The following is a 15,733-nucleotide window of genomic DNA, read 5'->3' on the forward strand; positions in this document are numbered from 1 at the left end:
CAATTCTGAACTGATTAATTGCTGAAATCCCAGCCTTGAAACAGTGTTCAGTTAGAAGAGCAACTGCTGAAAAGATCATCTTAATATGGGCTTCAGAATTAATCATGTGTAATACAGTCAGCAGCTTTCATAATAAATTTACCACACTTCAGCAAGTCTGAATAGAGCTGAAAAGTTTTCCTCTTTGCTTGTTTATAGACAATATGTACCCAAGCCACTTATAGTCTAATCTGCAGTTGCCCATGGCAGGAGAGATTAGATCATTATAGCCTTTTCTGAAAAGCTGAACTCACAAAACAAGGAGTGCTAATTTTCAATGAATAAATGGGAATTTAAGATATTCTGGAAACAATCAAGAGCAACATAGACCCAGGTATGAATGTTCAGAGCAAATAGCTGGTCTGGGCACCTGGTTGTGAAATCAGAATTCTAGAATTATTGATGAGAATTTACTCATTGTATCTTCGAGGGCAGACATAGCTTCCTTTGCCTTTTTAGTAGTGGGACACATCTGGCCACAGAGAATGTGAGCTGAGCTGCTACCCAAAGAGAACTCAGAATGAGAAACGGTTCTTATCCTAGGAAAGATGTATTAAGAAAGAGACTTAAGAATGACTGGGTCATCTCTCAGTGTGTAATTTATTACAACCTACTACTGAATCCATTTGATACTCTCATGTGTTATCTTGTCATGGTTCTTTGAGATATATTCACTCAATTATTTTATTATGAAGCGATAAGATGTCTGCAATCTACACTCAGTCCAAGTAGAAATAATGTCTCATTGGTTTAATATTTTAATGGGTAGTTTTCCACAGTGTGAAACAAATTCCTGTTTCCCCATGAGGGGACCAAAGAGATGTCAAAATCCTAATAGGAGAGAGGGAGTGTGGTAGGGCAGAAATGATAGGGCAAGCTATTAAACACCTTTGTCACAAGCCAGGATAACGGCAAATAAACACCGGAGAAATGTCACTGTCTGGTGGTGTGCTTGGAACCAGCTTGAATTTAGTTAATCAGCCCTATGTTCTCTCAGATGTGAACCAAGGTGCGGAAAAGATGCCTTCTGGGGAGTAGAGCTACACTTACTTGCTTTTTTAAAATAAAAATAAAGATAAAGTTAAAATTAAAACGTTCTATAACATACACAAAACTATAATCTCTCTGCTAATATTTAATAATCGTTTCCTTAAGTAAATATAGACAAAATAATCCACACTACAGTTTTATCTAGGTCCAAAATTTCTGAAATTTGTAATGGAAATTAAATTACATAGAAAAGTTTCTATTTCCTAGGTTTCTTCCTATAGTTATTTATTGCTATTACCTATTTAAAACGAATATTTGTAGTACATTAATGAAGTCTCAATCATAGGGAAATGCATACAGATACTTACAAATTCTTTGGGGGTCAAGCCTGATGCCACCATAGATATTTTTTTGTTGACTGTTTGTGTAGAAGATATCACTTCAGGCTTCTCCCTGCTCACACTTTCTTCCCTCACATTATACCTGGCAGTATTAGTAGTCTGAGCAGCAGCTGGACTCTTGGCAGATTCTTCAACTTGAAAAAGGGGTAGTTTCAATGCAGAGGTTGGGGTTGACATGATGCTAACATGAGCTGACTCTGGGGCTCTGTCTTCATTGGGATCATACTCTGGGTCATCGAAGAGGCTGATTCCAGATTCTAGGTAAGGGGTTCCCTCTGAAAGGAATGGGGGGATAAGTTTAACTTACATGACAATGGATCTTGAATTACGAAGTCTAGTCTCTGCTAAGAATTAAAAAGATAGATCAGGTCCTGAGTGGTGTGGCTCAGTGAGCTGGGCATCACATTCCAAACCGAAACGTCACTGGTTCCCATCAGGGCACAGGCCTGGGTTGTGAGCCAGGTCCTTGGCTGGGGGTGTGCGAAGGTCAGCCTATCGACGTTTCTGATGTTTCTCTCACACATCGAAGTTTCTGTCCCTTTCTCCCTCCCTTTCCCTTTCTCTGAAAACAAATAAATAAAATCTTAAAAAAAAAAAAAAAAGATCAAGTTAAGTTAAAAGAAAAATAGGTGTGCTAATACACTGTTGGTGGAGATGCAAAGTGGCTTAACTTTCTAAAGCACATTACGTTCCAAAAGTCTTGTGTGTTTACACTTCCAGTCAAGAGTTCAATTTAGAAATATATCCTAAGGAAATAAAAGATGTATGCACAAATTTAGTCATAAAATGTTCACTGTAATATTGTTTATAACAGTAAAGTTTTAGAAACAACCTAAATGTCCAATAATAGACTAGCACCTCTATTCCAATGGAGTACTCTTCATCCGTTATGTTTAATTACAATAAAATAGAAATGCACACACCTATGTTCAATACAGTGTGGGTTTTTTGGTAATTAAAAAAAAAATTTTTTTAAGATTTTACTTTTTTACTTTTGCAGAGAGGAGAAGGGAGGGAGAAACAGGAGAGAAAGAAACATCCATGTGCAAGAAATACACCAGTCAGTTGCCTCTCACATGCCCCCAACTGGGGACCTGGCCTGCAACCCAGGCACGTGCCCTGACTGGGAATCAAACCAGTGACCTTTCAGTTCACAGGCCAGCGCTCAATTCACGAGCCACACGAGCCAGGGAACAGTGGTTTTTAAAAAAGCTAATTGAATAGCTATATAAAAAGAAGGAAATCCTGTCACATGCTACAGACATGGATGAACCTTGAGGACAGTATGCTAAGTGAAAGAAGTCAGTCACAAAAAGACAAATACTGTACTTTTCCACTTATAGGCGGTATTTAAATAAATAAATAAATAAATAAATGTTTAAATCCTCCCCTGAGGATACATTTATTGATTTTACAGAGAGAGAAAGGCAGGGTGGGGAGAGGAGAGAGACATATCCTGGGACAGAACTTACAACTTAGATATGTGCCCTGACTGGGAATTGAACCTGTGACCTTTCAGTGCACAGGATGACACTCCAACCAACTGAGACACACCAGCCAGGGCCATTTATACGAGGTATTTAAAGTAGCCAAGTTCTTGAAAACAAGTAGAATGGTGGTTGCGCCAGGGAATCGGGTAGGGGAAATTAGAAGTTGCTGTTTAATGGGTACAGTTTCAGTTTTGCAAGATGAACAAATTCTAGAGAACAGCTGCATAACAACAGGAATGTACTTAACACTACTTAACACTTAAAAATGGCTAAGGTGGTAACTTTTGTTATATACTTTTTACTGCAATAAAAAATAAAAAATAAAATGCCACTGATTTTAAGATGCTATCCTATTTTAGAGTCCAGTCCTAACATGAAAAAAATTTGAGTCTTAGAATCTATGACATGTCATATTATAAGGTTTGATGTCTATAATTTTGGTTATTTTACTTAGTTTAAATATTCCTTTTTTATTACCTATATTATCCAACTGCTTGGCAACGAACATATAGTACTTTAGCAAGGAAGGAAAAAAAAGGTTGAAAATGAGAAATATTCCATTTTTGTTTTATCATCCATGATGATATCAATTAACTTCTTCACTTAATAAATCATCAGGTATCATCACCCAATTAAAAACAGAAAACCATCCCAGAAACATTTCAGAAAATTTCACTCCATCAGAAAGTAAGGATAGCTATATAGAGTGTATGAGATTCCTAAAATGACCCTAATTAAAACGGACAAATACCACATTTAGATGACAAAGAGCACCTTTTATGATAATGTGTTTTTGAGGATTCATTTAAAATTTTCTTTAGTAATTCAAACTTTGATTCACAAGCCATAAAACACACCATTCATTTAAAGTGATTTATAAAGCATAAAATATATAGCCATTTATATTCATTTATTCAGAAAATAAGAACTTACTTTGGAGATTTGACTCATTTTTCAATCAAGGACAGGCCTAAAACTTTATTCTAGGGCTTTAGAACTCTTATCTAACAGTTGAAATAAAATATTTAGAGCACACCAAGCCTATCTCACCTTCAAAAAGAGTTATACCAATATACACAGATTAACAAATGCAATAATTTTCAAGTAAACTTGGATTAACATTCAGGCTATTTTTTAAAAATGGGTTTAACTTAAACAGATATATTCATAACATACCAGTACATCTAAAAGATGATGACCAGAACATCTTTAGGTAGGATTCAGAGTAAAATAAAAGTGTTTTCTCCAACAGAGTAGATGAGATATTACCTAGATCTTGTCTTGGCAAATAAGACTGTTCTGTTAAACCTTGAGCCTCAGACTTGGTCAGCTGTTGCTCCTCTATATCAATACCCTTAACGAGCTCCTTTCGAGGTGGGCAGTTTCTGCTCTGAAGACGCTGGGAGTGGCTGCGCACATACCACTTACCATCTAACAACTGGGATTTAGAAGGGGAAGGCCTAGAAAGAATGAAAGGAGAAAACCATTAACCCAGCTTTCCATGAAAGGACTTATACTTTCTGGGCAGCCAAAACATAAATGAAGCAGCTCATTGTCAGGGCGATACCCAAGTGATGGCCAAAAGTCTGGATTCATGATGTTTCCCAACATGTGAGGGTTACAAAGAACATCACCCCTTAAGATCTGGTCTGAGGCAGTAAGTATACCTCCTAGTCGTTTAAAAAAGCATGTCAGTAAATTTCAGCAAATTATCTGTCGCCATTCACTCAAATTCCTGAGTCCCCATGGTTGTGTTAGAATTAGATCTCTCATCAAAGTAGAAAGTTGATTAATTTTGACATTGTTACACTCATTCTTTCTACTAATTTCAGCAAAATTCATAGAATCATCCCTATCTCTTGCCTTTTCAACATCAAATCATTCTAAAAACAAAAGGCAGTTATATAATAATGTTTGAAGACTTTATGCACACATACACTCTTTCAGATTTTAGGACTTTGCTGAATAATTTAAGAGATTTTTTTTAAAGATCTTATTTATTTATTTTAGAGAGAGGGGAGAGGAGGTAGAAAGCAAGGAGGAGAAATATCAGTTGGTTACCCCTCACACATGCTCCAACTGGGGACCTGGCCTGTAACCCAGGCATGTGCCTTGACTGGGAATCAAACTGATGACCCTCCCGTTAGCAGGAAGACACCCAACCCAATGAGCTACAACAGTCAGGGTGATACTTAACAGATTTAAAGGACCCCAGAGATCAGCTACTTAACTCAAACAATTACTATGTGTTTACTATGAGTCAGGCACTAAAACTAAGCCCTGTGGAGTAAAGATGAGCAACACCTAAACTGCTGCTCTCAAGTAGTTCAATCAATCGTGTAGGTTCTTTAACAGAAGTCTCTTAGGGGAAGGGAAAGGAAGAGCAGATTTATTTGGTCTAAATATTAAATGGGTGGTTAGCTCAACTAGTTAGCTTGGCAATGAAGCCATTACCTCTCAACATGGGTTTAATGACCCATGGATGTGAACAATGGTGTGGGGATTGCCTGAGGGAGTGGGAGGTGCTGGGTGGAGAGGGGGAAAGAGGAAAAAATTTTGGACAACTGTAATAGCATAATCAATAAAATATAATTAAAAATACACTTTTAACAATAAAAATAAATATATAAACATGGGTTTAGTGCCTATGGAGGCCAGACCTTTTAATTCTGTCACAGCCACAGGGCCAGTACTCCAGTCTCAAAAATATATCCTCGGTCCAATTCAAGAGGTTGGGAAAGATGGTGTGATTAGAATTTTGACAACTTTGTCACGATTTCCAGAAAGATAAATATACATACTCAGTAGGAACTCAATAAATATGAATTTCTTTTCTTTCCTGGAGTGCTGAGATATGTGATCTAATGGCTCTGAGACTCTTTCCTAAACTATGAAATAGGAATAATAGTCCAGAACTTGTCCTTTTACCTTCACAGTGTTATTGTAAGGATCAAATGAGAATGTAGGTAAAGTAATCTCAATAGTGATTTGAGCCCTGGCTGGTGTTGCTCAGTGGATTGAGTGCCAGCCTGTGAACCAAAGGGTCACCAGATTGATTCCCAGTCAGGGCACATGCCTGGGTTGCAGGCCAAGTCCCCAGTTGGGGGTGCACAAGAGGCAACCACACATTGATGTTTCTCTCCCTCTCTCTCCCCCTACCCCTCTCTCTAAAAATAAATAAATAAAATATTTAAAAAGAAATGATTTGAATAGACACCCTGAAAGATATTGTCAATAGTTCCTGGAATCGTCGTCGGCAGCTGTCCGTCTCGAGAGACGATGGTGTAGCTTCTTAAGAGTCTATCTGCACCGCCGAGAATGGTTGTGCAGTCCGACTCGGGAGTGACACGGTATCTGTCTCCTCCCGTGTTGAATCGACATCTTGCGATGACGCTGGAGTGTCCTCTCCAGTGGAGCTGAAGCTACAGAGCCTGGGCAGGGTGATATGGAGGGTCTGCTGTTGCCCATGCAGCAGACCCCCCCTCTCTTCGCAGCTGAAGGGTCCAAGGGAAAGACGGAGTCGATACAGCTTGGCTTCAGGTGCGCCGCAGGAGTTGCCGGTGTTGACTACAACGTCAAACCGCCTTAGGGACTCCGGCTCCGGATTTTCTGTCGGGGTTTACTCCCTTAGCCTTTCCCCTGAAGAGGTATGCCGCAAGGCAGCGGAGGTTTTTTGGAGTCAGAGTTTTCCTTCTCTGATGTGCCCTGACTGGAAGATCGAACCAGCGACACTTAGCTCGCAGGCCGACGCTCAATCCACTGAGCCAAACCAGCCACGGGAGTTCCTGGAATAAATTAATAGATAAAGGCAAAAATTTTTCCTTTAATTAGGGCAAGGGCTGCCTTGCAGAAGTTTACCATTAGCCTCCAGGCTTGTTTAGGTTTTAGTTCTATGCTTTGTTTTGACCTTCATAAGGAACAGATAGATCATGCATTTCTCATGTTGTAGCTCATGCCTTGTATAGGTCCAAAAAGCCTATATACAACTATACAAAAGAAGTATCCTAGAGCAATGAGAGGTTAGAAGTGTCTGTGTACAAAAAACTAGAGATAGTATGGTGAAAAATATTTAACAATAAGAGTTCAAGATAAGTAAAGATGTTACTTAGATACCACAATTTGACTTTTACTGCTTCTTACCTTTCCACTCCTGGTTCTTTGTTTTTACTCATGGAACCATCCAGAGACTCTTGAAGCTTATCTGCAGAAAGGCTTCCTGGATACTGACTTACAGGATATTCACTAATTTTCTCTGACATTAATACTGTTTTAAATGGAATGAGAAAACAAAGAAATTTACTGCTTTGTCCTGATGGTGAGAACTCAGGTGAGTATCAATGTTTTTCAAAAGCAGCAACCTGTGACAGTCAAATTGGTTTTTAAGCAAGTATATCAGACACAATTTTATCAACACAAGTGATCCAGCACTAAATGGAACTACAAAAATAAGTAAGAGGGACACTATAAGACTGGGTAAGTAAGAATACCCAACTGAGACAGGGCTGAAAAAAACCATAATTTACATTTTTTAGCCCTGAATGTTAAGAAAACAGAATTGGAAAATTTTTTTTTTTTAATCTCTACAGAAAACTAAATTATACTCAAACCCCCTTACATAGAAGAGAAGAGAAAGTACTGGAAAGCAAAGAACATTCCCCTTTCCATCCCTACTCCCTCCATATCAAAGATTATAAAATGGGATGTGAGCTTTCACATGTGTGGGAAAATAAGAGGGGAGGTGTCACATGCGAAAGAAAAAACAGGTGATATTTTGCTTCAGATTTTCAATTAAGAATAAAAGAACAAACCAAAAACACCCATTCACACAAAAAACCAACGTGCCGACTTTTTAAGGAACCCTGACTACATGGAGCTAATGATGAAATGGCATAAGAAAAGAAAAAACACAAAACGGACCCAAGGCAAAGTTCTGACACATCAGTATATTCTTTTTATTTATTAATTCCTCCAAATGTATTTCTGTGTCACTGCTTTCTAGGAAGTAGCTCGAAGGCAGGCAGAAATATTTAAGAAGCAAAAATACTAAAAATTACAAATGTCTTCTATCCATTAAAAAGTCACCAATGGCTAATTTATTTCAAGCTCTTATCAGAAAAGCTAAAATCCATAAATTGAAGCAGAAAAATGTAAACAAAGGGCTGTATTAATTAAACTTTTTAAGATACTGGGTGACCTGGGGGCACATCATTATTGATTTCCTCAGTTAATTCGCAAATGCATTATTTATAATTTTCTTCGTGCTTATCTTTTCTGGACCTGTGAGTTTCTAGGGACATAAGAACCCTGCCTTGGAGCCACCAGCTGCTGAAAGTAAACAGAATCTAACTATGCAGGTTTTCTTCCAACTGCACATGTAAAGCTTTTTAATAAGGGTATCATTTCCCCCCAAATTTAGGGTGATAATTGGTAAAAGTAATGTGCAGTCGCTAAGCAATCACACCGAAAAGAATTAACCACTGCGAAAGGCCCTGGCTAGTGTGGCTCAGTAGATTGAGTGCCATCCTGTGATCAACAGGCAGTTCCTGAGGTAAAGGGCATCTCTTCCAACAAACCAGAAAGCACATGGAATAGCGCTTTGTGATCTGACACCCATGGTATGAGTGTTTTCTTGTTTATAACAAGCTTTCTAAACTAATGGGGTTACCTATTTCCAATCTCTCCCATCACACTCAGCTTCCTATGGGTTCCCCATAGCCTCTCCTTATTGTGGGTACTCAGACAATGCCACTTTAATGACTATCTCGGTCTCTCTGAATGGTAAGTTAATTGTAATCAAGTACTAGAACCAAGGCTCTAAAATTCCCCATGGAGTGACTCAAAAAATATATGCTGAGCAAAGATCATAAAGTGTTCAAGCTAGGTCAACATTTTTCTGGAGATAAAGACTTAGAGAGGGGAAGAATTTTGCTTAACAGGAATTTGGCCAATATTACAAACCTTTTTCTGATGTGTTTTGTTCTGGATTCAGCAGGTCCTCAGAGGCACAAGAATCAGCTATGGGGGACGGGGACCTGCTGGAAGGCTGGCTCCCCTGCTGCTCTAACACAGCTTCCAGCTGGTCCATTTCCTGCTTGATCTTTATCAGGTTATCTTGCATGGTGTCTCTCTGCTGCAAACACAAGAAATGACACGGAGAAAGCTACACTCTTTTAGAAACTTGCCAGAACGAAAGAATATGTCATACCAATTAATTTTAGCATGGGAATTAAAATCACCTAGTATGGAATTATAAGTTCTGGCTGAACAACTTTTAATCCAACCATATTCATACAACTAATACCCATGAAATTATTTCAGAATGATATGAAAGGAGGAAAAAAAACTCTTCAAATTCTCCCCCAAATAGACTTGCTTTATTGTGATGTCCTTTTGAAGTTGATTACAGTGCTCTTTTAAAAGCTCAGAAGCAAAAAAAAATAATAATTAAGGTGCTTAAACACTTTTGATATTTAAAATTAGCATGACTGTTAACATTTTACACAGGCTGTGTTTCAAAGACTTAGTATTGTGGGATTCATGAGATTTGGGTTAGTCCATACAAAAATGTCAGATCGCCGACCATCTGAATAAAGCCCCCATAAAGAAAAAAAAAAAAAAAAGTCGATTTCTGGCTTGTGAGGACACTTCTTTTTCTGGGATCCTTTGAACACTTAGTTTCTAACAGAAAGAACAAAGAGATAATTCATTAATTTGTCTATTTGTTCATTCAACAACTATTTGTTGACCATCTATTTTATAATGTGTGTGTCAGACACTGTCCTAGCGCTGGGGATCTAGTCCACATGGTGCTGCCATTGTAGATGGTGACAGGGTATCTACAGAACTTCACAGAGAAGGGAAGGGACCAACAGAAACAGTCATATGAAAGCCTATAAGGACAATTATTGTTTTCAACTCAAGATAAGGGGCTCTTCATTTATGGGGGTCATGATGTTTATTTCTCCACTTCAGAAGGATATCTGCTAAGTATAAGGTTTTTGATAAGCAAAGTATTTGGTAATTAATGAGATTTACAAAAATATACCTTTCTTCATTACTTTTAGAAAGAACATTAATGGTTGTCAGCAAACCCTGGGGAAACACAGATTGTTTCACCCTCCTGTTTTCTTCTTCTGACCCTTGAAAATGATTTGCCCTCCACTAAGAACTAGCCATCTACTTTCTCCTGCTACACTGAGTTAATAGTCTTCAGGAGGTTTTTATGACCAGAAAATGTATTCCCAGGTTCGTAATGGCTTCCAGTGCCATCCTGAGACCCTTGCTGCCAAAGTCTGCAACAGCGCCGTTGCCACCGTGTGGTGCTTGTGAGTAGTTCCACTGCTGATCAGAAAGAGCTGGCCTAAGGAAATCTGGAACGAAACCGGATATCCGTAAACTTTAGAAGCTGTGTTAAGACACGACTGTCATGACCATCACATCTAATCTCTATGTGGCCATTAAATAGGTTAGAAAATCAGAAAAAAATAGTAATGGGAGAATTAGTTAACTTTCCTTTGGGTTTTCCCAAAGGAATTACTGTATAACTTGGACAATTTCCCTGTAGGCAAATGGACAGATAACATTTGAGCGAGCTGAACCAAACTGGTTACCAAGTTTTCTTGATTCTAATTCTTAAGTGTTTCTCAAAGTAGCCCACTCTTCTATTTCCCACTATGCTACCCTGATTTCTACTTTTAATACAGATATATTACTGTGGAAATTCCTCAAAAGCATGTTTATCATGCCTCTTACTTCCATGAGGACCTTAGTGGTATACCTGCTCAGATCAGTTAATGCTTTCTGAACACTACATTATTACTCATTATAGCCTGCAGGATAAAGTCCAAATTGCCAAGCATAGCATTCAAAAGGCCCTTTGTACCCTGATTTCTTTTATTTCTCCCCCAAACACTCATATGCCCTGTCTTCTAGTCACACAGGACAACTTTGCGCTTCCTGGGCAGTTCATACCTCGCTCGGTGCCTTTGCCCAGATTGCTGCCTCCCTTCTCTCTCCACCTGGAAAAATTCTTATCTTTCAAGGCCCAGTTCAATTATCTCCTTCAGAAGTTCCCACCAAAAACACATCAACAGATGATCCCTCACTGCTTCATTTATACTGCTAATGCACTGGTACACCAAAGTGGAATATGTGACCCTCCTTTGATACAGTACCGCTTTGATGTTTTCCCTTTAGAGCAAATGGATTTTGACAGTTTAGCTTATTCACTAAATCCAGTATTTAGTGTCAGTGAGCTCGGTGGTATGTATGTGGGTATGTATGAAATAAAAGGTAGCGTAAGTTCTATCTAAATAGTGATTATAATCTGAGGAGACAACGTACCACACACAACTGTTACACCACTGATTCTAAGGGATGATACAAGCAAATCTAAGAATGTGGGATGCATTCTACTGAATGCAGAAGACACCACACAAACACATTCATGCGTGCTTTTTACCTGAGTGGTTAAAATGTCGCTCTGAGAGGACAGCTCTGAACAGTCTCCAGAGAGGTTTATTGCACTCTCATACTCATACTCAGATGCTGCTTCATCTTAAATGATAATAAAAATAAAGATTCAAATGTAAAAATAGCCAATACTGCAATTTGCTGTAGCTGTTTCTTCCCACTGGCAGGACAAATATTGCTTTCATGTTACAAAAAATGATTACACTCCCTTGTTTTGGGACACCCGGATTTCCTCTAGAAATCATAACAACCAGAAGCAAGTCCACCAACAATTAGGGCATTTAGAGGTGTTCCAGCTAGGTGAAGGACTTTTAAGGAAAAGCATCTTAGAAGAAACATGCTTCAAGTTCAAGAAGCAGCTACTTTAATTGGAAATTCATAAAATGTGCTCCCTCAAAGAATAAACATTTAGCTCATTTCTATAGAACAGTTGCAATACCTAAGTTTGAATCCACACTCTGCTCTTCTTGATTATCCTCTTCCAGGTCAGTTTCCCCTCTGTCATCGTCTGAAACCAATTCCTTGTCACTCAGAACTTCCTGGTTTTCAGACTGATGGCTCACTTGCTTAGAATGAGAATCAAACATCAAGAAAGAATCCTGGGTGTTTGTATTAGCGTTCGAGCCTTCTGCTACACTGTACTGTGAGAAAAATAAGCTATGAGAACATCTCGCTTTTTCGTTGAGATGATGTTCCTGGAATGCCTTTGCTGCCGTTACCTGGTTACTGCAATTCTTTAAGCTACTCTTTGAAGATACTAGGTTCTCCTCTGTTTTCTTAGACAGACTCTCTGTGGCAACATTATGTCTGGTAGATGGAGAAGGTATATTGCCTACTTTACCAAATAATAAGTGTTGGAAGCAGTGAAGCTCTTCATCCTCACCAGACATGTCCTCTTCTGAGGACTCTAATTTCCTGGCCCTTCTTTGGTGACCATGAGTCAAACATGTATGAGATAAGGGGGTAGGGCTTCTTCTGAATTCTTTCTGGACACTTTTGCTAAAAACAGCAGATCTTTCCTTAATGTCAATTTCAACAAAGCTGCTATTCTCATTTATTTTGTCATCATTTAACAGGCCATCTGGTGTCTCAGAACAAACCTGAGAAGCAGGACTACTTCCCAGAGGTTGTGCCAGGTTATCTAAAATCTGACATGGAGAGGAATCTGCGTTAACAGCTTGGACTACTTGCTTTTTTATTTCAGGATGTTCACAATTACTTATAGGAAGGCTTGGCTTATAGACTTCGGGTTGCATAAGACCTGATCTGAGAATAGCACTTAATTTTGATCCTCTGTTTCTGCCTAGTTCTGCTTGAATATTTTCACCACTGGAACCTACTTCATTGATACTAGAGCATACTTCGTTAGTACTGCTTGAGCTGCCTTCTTTAAAAGTACTTTCTCGGTTATTCTGGCTAACTGTGCACACTGTACTTTGAATGGTGTTCTCATTTCCCATTGCTCTTTCAGGTGACACTGACTGTTCCTCAAGCTTTTCGTCTGGCAGGTTTTTCTTACTTACAGTTTTAACAGATGACCTGTTGGGGGAAATGGATGGTATATGATATGGGTTTTGTGAAATTCTGAGTTTATTTTCAAGAGTGATTTCAGTTTCATTGCCTCTGAACTGAGATGGCTGACAGAGCCTAGAGATTCCCTTCATACTGTACTTGGCATACTCTCCTGGCTTTTTGTCTTTCTCACAAACCACAGGAAATCCTGCAGCTGTGTGAACTGCCTGTACATGTTCGATTGTAGAGTCTTTCTCTCCCTGATTTTCTTCTTTTTGTTCACATTCAAGAGTAACTTTCGGACTTTGTTTCTTTGTGGACCCAGATTGGGCATAGATCGTTGCACATTCCTTTTCTGGATTTCCTGGATTTGAAAATAGAGCAAATGACTGACGCTTTGAAACTTTGAATGTATTCTGTAAATATTGTGTATCGAGTTCACTCTCTTCCATTTCTATGCTTGTCACCCAAGTGTGGTTAACTTCACATCTCAATAGATCCTTAAAGCCCTCTGCATCATTTTTAGTATCTTTAGAATAATCATAGATAAGCTCCTTTGGGATTTCAATTGCTGCACACCCACCTGCACACTGATTTGGTGCCGTTTTTGCCTTCCCTGAGGTGTCAGGTTCCAGTAATGAGATACTATACTCAGTGCCATAACCAGTTTCAGGTACCAATAAAGTATTGGTACTCTCCATAGATCTATCAGTTTGCAAACTTCTTCCTCCACTTAATATCGTGTCTTTGAGGACTTTGGTACTATTAGACACTTGAATTGTTCCTAGGTTCTCTTCTATTTCTTCTCTTTGGATGTTAGAATCAACAAACTCTTGACGTTTATTAGAACTTGAACCATCAGTAAAAATACCAGGTATGTTTGTTAAATTTAGTTCTGGAAAAGCATTACTGGCAAGTCTTTTATTTATTTGTTCATTTGACTTGTTACTCTTCTTGGCTCCAGTGGCAGGTTCTTTACCTCCCATGAGTTGAAGCTCTTTGCTGTGTCTGACTGGTGTTTGGTCAGAATTTTTCTTCTTCACCTCTTCACTGCTAGAACAACTATCAATTTGTAATTCAGTATGAGTAGGGCTTGGATCTTTATTCACTATGAGTTCAAGTGCATAAATATGCTTGGTAGAGGTCTTCTTCCTCAGCTTAGTCTTCTTGGGCGCTTTTGAACTATGGATATTTAATTCTAGTTCCATATTACTTATGCTGCTGCTTATAGGTTCAGCTTTAGTTCTGAAAGCAGATTCTTTTCCCAGTGATTCTGTTGGGTTAGCATTTTTCTCTTTCTGAACATAATCAACTTTTGTTTCATTCCCATGACCATTATTAGTAATATTCATCACATAACCCTTCTGTTCTATTTGGTCAGTTCCCTCAATTATCTTCTCAGCAGTCTTTTGAACAACTGCCAAATCTACTTTCTTGATAAAATCCTCAGGATGAAGGCCTGATGTAGTTCTCCTTTTACGCTTTAGTTTATTTGTAAGGGGACGCTCTTGCGTTATCTGAGGTTCTGTAGCAGATACTCCTATAATTAGGTTTTCAGTTGTCTGGTTCAAGTTAGGGAGGCTTGCCTTCCTCCGATAGGTTTTCCCAAATATTTTATCTTCAATATCTACTGGTTTGGAGTGGACTCTTTCACTTTCACATGTTAAAGCAGCAGGAGGTTCACTGGTCATTGAGACTATTTTCTCTGGAGAACCAGAATATCCATCTACTTCACTCGGAGCTTCTATTGCATCAACTACTTCCATATTTGATTCAGACCTCTCATCATGTGAGCCATCAGAAGTGAGTATTTCATCACGTCTGGAAAACCACTCATTAACTTTCTGTATGCTACTATTCCGTATTATCCAAGGAGTATCTGGGGAATCTCTAGGATGGTCAGAGCATGGAGATTCTTTTCTCCCATTTGGGGGATCAGCCTTCAGAACTACCCTTTTCTCTGTGCTGGGAGTCTGCCTATCACTACATGTTTCTTTACTTTCAGCCCATCTGCTCTGCTGGCTCCTTGCTAAGCCAGGCTGCTTGCTTTTATTACAGAATTCAGCCTTTTCTACATTCATCCTGTCTTTAGTGAGTAGTAAACTGCTGTTCTCATGCTGTAATGAGCTGGCATGAGTATTTGTGCCACATGGCTCCACATGCAAGTTTGAAACAGAAATACCCTGATACTTTTCTGGATGCTTCTCAGTTGCATGATTCTCAGTGGTGGTCAAATCTTTATTACGGGACTGATGATGTTCAATATTTGTTATGTCCTCAGACAATTCACAAGCAGCTGTAAGTATACAAAAATAACAGGTAATTAACAACTAAATTATAATGAAAAAATACATACATACAAGTTGGGGGTAGAAATTAAACAACTGGCTATTTTTAGAGAAACTGTCTTTTTAAATAACCAAGTATAGTGAAAATGTAGTTCATACTCTTTAACATAATTCCTAGATTCTCATTAGTTCCACTCAAGATAATTAGAACTTAAATTTCAGAAATCTGCCTACTCATAAACCACACCCCCTATTTCCGTAACCTGTAACAGTTAATTAAAAGCAGACTTTGGGCATCAGACATAACTGTGCTCTGTTCTATATTTGGACTCATACACCCTATATTTAAATACCAGTATGCAAAAGATGAAATATAAACACATAAACTTAAAGTAAAAGGCTACAACCAGTTACATGGGGTACTATTACAATCACACCACTCTAGTACCATTGAAATAGATCAGGCTGTACCATAACAGCAGAGAAAGAATGATATTCTACCTCTGCCAAGAGATGTTGTGAATTATAAATGTCCCAAATG

The 15,733-nt window shown here is 38.6% G+C and overlaps 1 protein-coding gene across 3 annotated transcripts in view; it reads right to left on the reverse strand.

Moving 5' to 3' along the window:
- Positions 1-15,733, reverse strand: part of BRCA1 (BRCA1 DNA repair associated) — a 46,955-nt gene that overhangs the window by 12,970 nt on the left and 18,252 nt on the right. The window contains exons 10-15 of one of the 3 annotated variants that reach the window (XM_090292728.1): positions 15,087-15,200; positions 11,382-11,476; positions 8,879-9,050; positions 7,061-7,184; positions 4,190-4,380; positions 1,398-1,705 (exon numbers count right to left, since the gene is read on the reverse strand). In XM_090292728.1, coding sequence (XP_090148854.1) covers positions 1,398-1,705; positions 4,190-4,380; positions 7,061-7,184; positions 8,879-9,050; positions 11,382-11,476; positions 15,087-15,200 — 1,004 coding nt within the window. Of the gene's footprint in view, positions 1-1,397; positions 1,706-4,189; positions 4,381-7,060; positions 7,185-8,878; positions 9,051-11,381; positions 11,477-11,831; positions 15,201-15,733 lie in introns of all 3 variants that reach the window. The other 2 variants (XM_090292727.1, XM_090292725.1) reach the window with 2 other exon arrangements.

This window comes from Furipterus horrens, unplaced genomic scaffold, assembly GCF_987537825.1.
Source record: "Furipterus horrens unplaced genomic scaffold, mFurHor1.1.pri manual_scaffold_11, whole genome shotgun sequence".
Taxonomy (NCBI): domain Eukaryota; kingdom Metazoa; phylum Chordata; class Mammalia; order Chiroptera; family Furipteridae; genus Furipterus; species Furipterus horrens.